General features: G+C 47.0%; 1 protein-coding gene across 1 annotated transcript; it reads left to right on the forward strand.

The window, feature by feature from the left end:
* Window positions 1–549: 549 nt before the first annotated feature.
* Window positions 550–9482, forward strand: LOC121851122 (adhesion G protein-coupled receptor E3-like; the record flags this gene model as incomplete). Its single annotated transcript, XM_042344693.1, has 9 exons — window positions 550–624; window positions 1419–1586; window positions 2134–2343; window positions 2870–3102; window positions 3752–3818; window positions 5040–5131; window positions 6556–6724; window positions 7443–7611; window positions 8864–9482. Coding segments are annotated over 8 exons (1158 nt in total), but the record flags the coding sequence as incomplete, so codon positions are not given.
* Between the last annotated feature and the right edge of the window lie 1331 nt (window positions 9483–10813).

Raw genomic sequence — 10813 nt, forward strand, 5'->3', positions numbered from 1 at the left:
AAACCAAACAGAATTCCATGCATCCCACCTACACAGGGAACTCCCAGAGATAGATTGTTGGAACGGAAAGCACTCTCTCTCTCTCTCTCTTTCCCTGGAGGGATGCATCCTGCTTACCTAATTCCCTAAAGCATTAGGCACAAGTTGGTGAGAGCCAAGGCTTGGGACACGGGGTGTGCTTTGGGGTAACTGCTAGAGTCTAACCCACTAAAATCACATAGCTTGCCATTGATATCACTGTCTAGCAGACTTGCCCGCTGCTTGTCCAGCTCGGACCACACTACCCATTAGAGCTTTGGCTTGCAGCGTTAACACGAGCTGAGTAGGATGAGTCCCTATCCCAGTGACTGATGTGCCCCTCCAAGTCCAGAGATCAGGGTGTATTGACTGAAGGCTGTGTAACTGGTTCCGGTTCCTCTCCTCTACTCCAGGTTTAGCAGCCGTCATCTTCATCTCGTACAGCAATATGGACAGGTTCCTGAAGGGGGCTCCTTACAGAGCTCACACCGGTCACCCAACCCCAACCAGAACCCACTTGAATTCCGGGTAATTTCGGCCGCTCTGAGCAACCGCCAGAGCGACCCACTGCCTGAGGCTGTCAACTTCACCCTGAAACACAAGCAGGTTAGTCCCAGGCCTCAGAGGGATAAAGTGGAGCTCAAAAGAAACTTTTCACAAGATTGGTTCAGATGAAGAAGACCCTTCGGCCCATCTGATCTCAGCACCTCCACAACACCCTCCTGAGTGTCCCCATCACAACATTGAGCTGCTCTTCAAACGAATCCCAGTGTCGTGGCCTCAAACCACTCTTCCTGGACACCCTATTCCACATGTTAATTACCCTCTGGGTAAAGAAACACTTCCTGGTGTCTGTCGCATCATTTCAGATAAATCCCCCAGTCACTCACTTCATGTTTGTTTGCAGGGACGTTTCTATGCGCCAATTGCCTGCTGCGTTTGCCCAGAAAACTACACATTCCCTACAGTTTACAGCTTTGGGAAGTCCTACTGATGCGAAAGGCTCTGTGCCAAATGTGATGATAATAAACCTTGCCTTTGATACAGCCCCTTCACATTGGGAGGACGTCACAAAGTACATCACAGGATTCACAGGAGTAAAACGGAGTGACTCTGTTTTGTGAGTGAATTTGCTTTATGTTCGTTGCCCTGGAATCTTTAAGGTCCACCTGAATAGGGCACAGATGGGAGGCTGGTTCTTTTCATCAGAAGCATTGCGCCTCCGACAACGCAGCACCTCTCCCCCCACCCCCAGAGCTGCACTGGAGCGTTAGCTAAGACTATATGAGTGGGGGCTTGGACCCACATCTTCCCACTCAGGGGCAAGAGTGCTACCAACTGAGGCAGGCTGACTTGAAATATACGGATTATTTGGGGCCTGTCATGTTATGTCTTTGCAGGAGCCTGAAGCGGGAGAGACATTAGTCTGTGTTTACTGGAACCATTCAGCGAATGGGAGTCACTGGTCACCCCGAGGCTGTGAGTTGACACATTGCAATCAAACCCACACCAGCTGTAAATGCCAGCACCTGTCCAGCTTTTCTTTGTTGATGGCCTTCAACCGGGAGGTAAGGACTTTCATAACACTCGCTTTTGTGAATTTGCCTTTCCTCTTCGCCCATCTTCAGATCACGTCCTTTGGATGAAATATTAAACCGAGGCCCCATCCGGCTGTTCAGATGGCAGTAGTGGCGCTAGTGTCCTGACCAACAATCCCCTAAATATAATGGTCACTCGCTCCATGGCTGTTTGTGGCTGCCACATTTCACCCACAAAATACACAGTCACTGCACCGTACAGTATATCCTGTGAAGCGCTATGGGATGTCTCAGCGATGTGATAAGGCGCAATATCAAATGCAAGGATTATTATTATTATTACACCTAACGATGGGAAGCTCACATTAATGTCTCATCCAAAGGGCGGCACCTCTGACAATGGAGTTCTCCCCCCAACACTACATTGGAGCGTCAGCTTAGACTATGTGAATCCAAAGTGGGGCTTGAACCCACAACCTTCCAGCTCAGACATGAGACCCCTACTGACTGACCCAGGCTGATACATCAGAAGCAAATGACAGAGAAAATCAACCAGAAAATGTCTTGTGTGTTTCAGTTGCAGGATTCTTCATCAGACAAGGCTCAGCGCGTTATTACCTACGTGGGGATCACCGTTTCCCTCGTGTGCTTGGGCACCACCATCATTACTTTCCTTGTCTCCTCCAAGGTGAAGAATGTGATAACAGCCACCCACACCCAGCTGTGTGTCAGCCTGTTCCTGGCAGAGCTGCTCTTTCTCACAGGGATCAACAGCACCAGCAACAGGGTAATGATAACCAGAATCCTTACATCTGACACAGCGCATTTCACATTGGGAGAATGGCTCCGAGGGTTCATAGGATTTCACAAGATCAGTCTGGATGAAGAAGGCCCTTCAGCCGATTTGATCTCATCACCACCAGAACACACGCCCGACCATCCCCCCATCAAAGCATTGAGCTGCTTTATAAATGAATCCCAGCATCCCGGCCTCCCTGTTCCACTCGTTAATTACCCTCAGGGTAAAGAAACATTTCCTGGTGTCTGTCCTGAAATTGTCCGTCTGCAACTCCAAACCCGTGTCCTCTTGATTTGCTGTACAGTGTAGTGACCATGTGTTTTGTAGGTGATTGCAGCAGCCAATTTGACTGGCACACGCGCGTGTGGGGGGGAGGGGGCCGCAAATGGCAGAATGGGGAGTGGGGAATGTGAGCACAAAGCATTGCATCCACCGAGTATCAGCCCCACACCATTGATTTCCATATACTCAGTCTTTCCCTGGTCAAATGCCTGTCTCCTTGCTCTCCTTCCAGGTGCTGTGTGGGATCATCGCTGGTTGTCTCCATTACCTGTTCCTGGCGGCATTCGCTTGGATGTCTTTGGAATCAGTGCAGCTTTACCTGATGGTCCGAAACCTGAAGAAGATGAGGTTGGCTGGTACTCACCGCCCCGGAGGGCTGCTGTACACACTGGGGTATGTGCCACCCGCAGTCCTGGTGGTTATATGTGCCGCAGTGTACCCCCGTGGCTATGGATCACACAGCAAGTAAGTGTTTTTTGTCTGTGTCCCCCCGTGTCTTCACTTCCCCTGCCTTGCCCACCCCACCATTGGCAGCCAGACCTTCAACCGCTCTGCCCCAACCCTTTGGAATTCCATCCCACAGTCCTTCCGCCTCGCCCCTCCCTTGGCTCCTCAAGACCCACCTCAAAATCCTCCTCTTCTACTACTGCTCTCCACGACCTCCACCCTTCCTGATCCCAACCCCAGTTTGGATGTGGATCCCTTATTGTCCAGCACTCTGGACATGCTCTTAACGTGAAAGGCGCTATTCAGGCATAATTTATTGTTGTTTGTTGTGTGTGTTGTGTGGAGCAGGTGGATGGGGGGGTGGGGGAGGTCCCATTGTTGGGTCAAATTACCATTCTATAGTCACCTTCCCCCTCCCCCCTCTCTCGTTATCTGATGCTGCCTTCCGGAAATGCTCTATGTTTCTTATTGGACATCTCAAAGCATGTCATACGGTTCGCTGTCAGGTGTAGTGATTGTGTCCACCATAATAACAACTAACAACAACGTGCATTTATATTGTGCCCTCCATGTGTGTGAGGGTCTCGGAGAGCTTAGCTTCTAATCATTAGGTAATAATAATAACTAATATCTCCGAATAACTTTCCCTTCTGGTTCTCAATTGTAGCTGCTGGTTACAGGTAGAGAAGGGCTTTGTGTGGACGTTCCTTGGGCCAATCTATTTGATGATTCTGGTAATTATTTTTTAAAATGTTTATGATACTTTACGCTTATAAATATGCACCAACCTGGGCGTCAGCCTGGCTCAGTCGGTTGTGCGTTCGCCTCCGAGTTAAATGGTTGTGGGTTCAAGTCCCACATCAGAGATTTTGAACTCACCGTCCAGTCTGACCCTCCAGTACTGGATGGACCGCATTGTCGGATACTCTGTCCTTCAGATGAGATGTTAAACCATGCTCCTCCGCCTGTGCCCTGTTCAGGTGGAGGTTAAAGATCCTGTGATGCTATTCAAAAAGCGAAGGGAGTTCCTCTCTCCTGGCCGACAATCCTCCCAAATAACATTATTCATTGACTGCATAGAATCGTAGAATCATCATCATAACAATAATAATAATCCTTGCATTTGATATAGTGCCTTATCACATCTTCGAGACGTCTCAAAGTGCTTCACAGAATATACTGTAAAGTGAATTGATTGTATACTTGTGGGTGAAACTCAGCAGCCAATTATAATCATAATAATTATAATTTTAGAATTATACAGAAAAGAAGGTGACTATTCAGCCCATCGTGTCCGTCCCGGCTCTTTGAAAGCACTGTCCAAATTAATCCCACTCCTCCTTCTCTCTCCATAACCCTGGAAATTTCTCTTCCCAAATATCTGTCTAATTTTCTTTTGAAATGTGTTGTTGAATCGGCTTCCCCCACCCTTTCAGGCAATGCATTCCAGATCCAAACAACTTTCTGTGTCAAAAACATTGCATGGCTGTTTGGGGTCATTGCTTCCTCTATAACTCCCTGTTCAGGTGACTATTTCATCAGAGGATTATAAACAACTGCATATATTGCTCTTTTCATAAATATCACATCACATCCCACATAATCCCATCTCCATACTCTTCCAATGACGTGGACATGAGTTTAAATGAGGGCAAATGGGCAATTTCAGGACAGACACCAGGAAGTGTTTCTGATTTGAAGAGGGTGGTCAGGAAGGGGCGGGTGGGGGGTGGATGGGGTGGGGTGTTGGATGGCGGTGTGGGGGGACGGGTTGATGCCAGGTGCTGGGACTCATTTAAAAAGCAGCTCAGTGCTATGATGGGGGATGGTTGGGCAGGTGTTGTGGAGGTGGTGAGGTCAGATGGGCTGAAGAGTCTTCTTCATCTGAGCCCATCTTGTGGTTGGGGCTCTGTGGAGAAGACACAGTGGTATTAATTATTTAAATTGCTCAATAGGTCAACACAGGTCTGTTCATGGCCACACTTGTCACCTTGAAAGACGTGCTTTCCCATCGTGATGTTGAAGTCTCAAAGATCAAAGACACGAGGTAAGAAAGCCCGTGTCCCAGCGACTTTGTTTCTTTATGATCAATCATAGTAGTAGTACATAATAATACATAATAATATGATAATATTGAAATAATAATCCTTGCTTCTGATACTGAGCCACGTCACGTTGTTGAGACCTCTCAGAGTGCTTCACAGGATTTTTATTGTTAATTGTAGTGACTGTGTTTGTTGGCAAAGGTGGAAGCTAAATTGCACATGGAAACATCCCACAAACAACTTTGAAATGTGTGACCAATTGTATCTGGGGGTTTGTTGGCCAGGACACCAGGAAAGAGAAATTCCCATCTCTTTTCAAATAGCTCCACGGGATCCTTCATGTCCACCTCAACAGACACAGATGAGGGCTCTGTTTAATGTCTCGCTGAAGGGCGGTACCTCTGACAACGCGGTGCTCTCTCCCTCCAACACTGCACTGGAGCGTCAGTCCAGATTGTGCGCTCAAAGTCCCCAACACTGGAGCTTGAATGCACTGTGTCTATCTCAGTATTACCCACTGAGCCAACCTGACCTAAAATTGGCTGCTGCGTTTGGCTGGTAAAAATACAGCCACTAAAATTTCTCGGTGATATAAAATGCAACGTGTTTAATGTTGCGGCAATATGTGTGTCTGCCTCCACCTCACCTCATCTCAGAATGATGGGGTAAAGCCCAACCTGTCAGGGCTTGGAGTCACATAGACTAATATGAGATAAGACAAGACATAAGCAGAGGCCCTGTCTGCCCGTTCAGGCTGTTTCTCTCTCCCCGATGTCCTGTCTGACAATACCCCACATAAAGGTGACCATTCACTTCCTGACAGTTGAATCACCCTTCAAGAGCAAATAGACAGTCAACTGGGATCCAGGAACAGAAATTTAAAAAGAAATTCGAGGAGAACAGCTGCTGTGGGTTTATAGGGCATAGGAGGCTTGAGGTGATGGTAGAGGCTATTGGTAAACCTTGTGAAGCGCTTTGAGACATCATCTTCACGCAACAGATGCTGTATCGACTAATAATAATCATAATTATTGTGGAGACCTGTAGCTCAGTTGTCACCTTGCAAGCGAGAGACCTGGGTTCAATTCCCAGAAGGGCGAAACCTTGGGCAAGTTTCCTCACTCCACAGCCCTGGTTATAATCCCTCAAGAAAAAGACACAACGACAAATTGGTCACTTCAATGACTGTTCGTTGGATGCTGCTGTGTGCAATCGGCTGCTGTGTTTCACTCACAAATATACCATCAATTCACCCAATAGTATATTCTGTGAAGCGCTTTGAGACGTCCAGAAGATGTGAAAAGCACTATATAAATGCAAGGATTATTTGGCAGCCAGCGATGTCTGTGCAAACATCCGTGCAGTGAGTGAGCCGGTTATTTGTTGGTGTGAGCCTTACTCTGACGGTTGTCTTGTTCCTGGGCAGGATGCTGGCGTTTAAAGCCGTGGGGCAGGTGTTTGTCCTGGGCTGTACCTGGATCCTGGGAGCGTTTCACTTCCGGAAGGAAACGGTGGTCATGGCTTATTTATTCACCATCGTCAACAGCTTCCAGGGCGTCTTTATCTTCATCCTCCTGTGTCTGCTAAATCGCAAGGTATGTGCAGCTGCTCTCCTTCTCATAATAATAATCCTTATATTTGAAACAGCGCCTGATCATGTCGTTGCGATATCTCAAAGCGCTTCACACGATATACTGTAAAGTACAGTGACTGTATTTTGTAGGCAAATGTGGCATCCAAACAAGGCAGGTCCCTCCTGAAGATGGAGAAGGAGGGGCAAGGTGGAGGGATAGAGGAAAGTGCTCCAGAGTTTCGGGGCATAGTAGCTAAAAGTGTGGCCACCAATGGTGGAACGGAGGGCACGAGGGACAAGCAGGAGGCCGGAGCTAGTCAAGCGGAGGCAATGGGTTGTAGGTTGGGGAGTAAGCAGGTCGGAGAAGTAGGGAGATGCCAGGACATGAAAGGATTTGAGTGTGAGCATCTTGAAATCAATCTGTTCAGTGATAGGGAGACAGTTGAGCCTGGCTAGACCTGGTGTGATGGGGGTGTGAGTTTAGTATGGGTGAGTATGCGAGTGGCAGAGGTTTGGATGAGCTGGATTTTATGGATGGTGGAGCTGGGGAGATCGGCGAGGGGAGCATTTGAATAGTTGAGGCGGGAGGTCAGGAAGTGAAGTGGAAGTGATTTTATTTGGGGGAATTGGATGAAGGAAAGGGCACAGCACAGACATGAAGGGCCGGATGGTGTGGGTTTATACGGTTCCACTCGTGAATCCCAGCGCTGTTTGAGCTTCCCTTGTCCCTGTTGTTGTAGGTGAGGGCTGAATATCGTGGGTGGTTCACTGCCGTGCGGAAGATGAGGTTCAAGTCAGAACCTGCCGGCATCCCCTTGACACTCACTTCGGTAAGTGGTACCTCCACAGGACTGACACATACACAAACCCAGGACCAGAGCTGAGCCTTTCTGGACAGCAATATCAATGGTAAGTTATAGAGTTTTATCTGGTGTAAGATTCTATAATTAATGTGTTAAATAATATCTTAAGTTATATTTGCCATGTTTATGTGTACATATATATATACATATATTTGAAACATATCATCAATCTCATATGAGGGATCTTCGAAGAAGACCCTTTCTGAAGGACGAGAAACAAAAAGACTGTTTACAAACGACAAACTGTTCACGTTCCTTATCAGACATTTTCTCATATCGAACAGGGAACTTTACGACAATACTTGGATACCTTTTGATGGACATTGGATTCAAATGAAAACATTAAATTGGACATTTTCCTACTGTCTCTGCTGCAGCATTTGGTTTGAACAACTTAAATTATTGTGAGCCACAGTATACGTGGATACGTAAGAATGATTGAATGTACTTTTAATTACTTATATCCATTATTAATGTGATTAATTCCATAAGATTTGTGTCAGTCCTGACTTCACCACAGGGTCACGAAAATAAATGAAGCCTCACATTGGCGCAAGAACAGGGACCCCGTTGTGCTGAAGTGGGATAAATACAAATGTTTAATATAGTTTAAAGATTAAGTATTGTAGTTTGGTAAGTTATGTTTAGTGAGTTGGAGATTGATTGTTGATGTGTACAGGTGGGGTAGAGGTAATTATACTGAGACATGGCAGTTATACCGGCCATGACAATATTATGTCCTGTATAATTGCATATATTATCAGATACTGTCTAATCCCATTTCATGGCTCATACTCATAGGGACCTTCATTTGCTTCATTGGCTCCATCCACTGCTTTCTCGTTTACTTGTTTATTGACAAGAAAAGATGTGTTGGAGAAGCAGAAGTCAAAGTGAGAGAAGTTGAACTTCCGAAAGCCCTCGCGAGAGAGATTAAGTAATTAAATTATCCTCACGCTGGTTAGACTCCAGCAGTTACCCCAATGCACACTCTGGGCTCCCCCCAAGCCTTGGCTCTCGCCAACCTGCGCTAATACTTTCCGGGATCAGGTAAGGGGGATACATCCCTCCAGAGAGAGAGAGAGAGAGCGAGAGAGAGAGAGAGAGAGAGAGAGAGAGCGCATTCCATTCCAACAATATATCTCTGGGATTCTATCAGTTGGGATACATGGAAATCTCAGCTGGGTTTGGAGACTATGAAGCGCGGTGCTGGGTTTCTCCATGTGTCGCACACCCCACTGAACAAAAATAAATGAACTTGGTGTGACAGAGCCTTCTGTAACATTAACCCTTTGCAGGATGAACCCTGATTGGATGAGGAGCTGGAGGTGCAGTGACTACACACAATGATCTACTGTCAGACCGTGTGAGGGGACCACATTGTAGATAAGCTCCGTCACCCTCTACAGCATCTGGCCTGACTGGCCTCGACCATCCAGGGAATCAAGCCTGGACTATCCTGCTCAGCGTATGTCACCCCCACCCCACCCCACACCCCACCCCACACACTTGCACATTAACCCAGCACTTGTCACGTGAGAACAAACACGAAGGGGAGTGGAAATCTGGAGCTCTTTCCCTCTCTCAAAGGGTTTCAAATTCTGGATTAAAATTTTGAAGACTGAGGTGGACAGATGTTCTGTTTGGATCAGTGTATCGAGGCATATGGGGCAAAGGGGGTTGGAGTTGGGGTACAGATCAGCCACGGTCTAATAGTACGGCAGAATAGGCTCAAGGGGCTGAATGGCCCACTCCTGTTCCCATGTTCCTCAACGCCGAATGAAGCGCTTATGCATAATGTAATTGATTAGAAATGTGGTTATCGTTGTTATAGAGGCAGAATGTTGCAGCTGATCTAATGCGCAATACATTTTATACTTCCACAACGCCTTTCGTGTCAGGAGGACATCACAAAGTCTGCTGGGTGGTGGGGGGGGGGTTGGGGTGGGGTTGGGGGGGTGGGAATGGGAGTGAGGGGGTGGAGGATGAGGGAGGGGCTTTGAAAGATGACCGAAAGCATAATTAAAAAAGGTAGATCTTGATGTAGACGTTAAATAAGGGGATCTGAATGAGTTTAAGTTCATCACCGTGGCATGTCAGCCTGGCACAGTGGTAGTGCTCTCTTCTCGGAGTCAGAAGGTTGTGGGTTCGAGCCCCATGTCAGGACTTGGAATCACATAGTCTAAGCTAATGCTCCAGGTCAACGCTGGGGAGCGCTGCGGTGTCGGAGGTCCCATTTTTCTGGTGAGGCCCACAAAATACGCAGTCACTGCACTTTACAGTAAAGCCTGTGAAGCACTTTGAGACATCCTTCTGACCTGATAAGGCACTGTACAAAATGCAAAGGTTATTATTCTTATTATTTTTATTACTATCTTATCAAATTCATATTGGCTGAAGTTTATTTCAAGGTGCAATTTGGGAAATGAAAGGGCTTTGCGCTGGATGTTTGTGATCTGCTGTAAACAGTTATATTTCCCATCTGTCTCCACACTATTTACTCCGACACAGAGATAACAATCTCTTGAGAGGCAAAAGACACAAATCTGCATTGTGTTACACCTTTGTAAATATTCCTGTGAAATATTAACTTGATAGGAATAAACATGATTTAAATCAAAAGACTTGTGAGCTGATTGTCGGGAGAGCGATAGTGTGTGAGTGTGTGAAACGTCGTCATTTCAGGACTTGGAACTCATATAGACTGAGCTGCTCCAGTTCAGTGCTCGGGTGGAACACCGCACTGTCAGAGGTGCCGTCCTTTGGTGAGACGTCACATCGAGCTCAACCCTCTGTGCCTGTTCAGGTAGACGTTAGAGATCTCATGGCACTGTTGGAAAAGAGAATGGTTCAAGCCTCCTGTGTGAACACATCACCAACAACAACAGCAACAGCTTGCACTTATATAGCGCCCTCCAGCTCGCCGAGTGAGACAAGCAGCGGGAAAGCTTGCTGGGCAGTGCTGTCAACGGCAAGTTATGGGGTTCTCGCTGGTTAGACTCCAGCAGTTACCCCAACACACATCTGGAGTGCCCAAACCTTGGCTCTCGCCAACCTGCCTAATACTCTGTGGTTAGAAGCAGGTGTCACTCTGGGGGAAGAGAGAGAGAAAGAAAAAGAGAGCGAAAGAGAGAGCGTCCACAAATATTTAGTTAATCCACTTTACAATATATTCTGTGAAGCGCTTTGTGGCATCTCAACGATGTGATAAGGCTCCATATCAGCACCTCGGGACATCCTCCCGACTT

Source organism: Callorhinchus milii, unplaced genomic scaffold, assembly GCF_018977255.1.
Source record: "Callorhinchus milii isolate IMCB2004 unplaced genomic scaffold, IMCB_Cmil_1.0 Scaffold29, whole genome shotgun sequence".
Taxonomy (NCBI): domain Eukaryota; kingdom Metazoa; phylum Chordata; class Chondrichthyes; order Chimaeriformes; family Callorhinchidae; genus Callorhinchus; species Callorhinchus milii.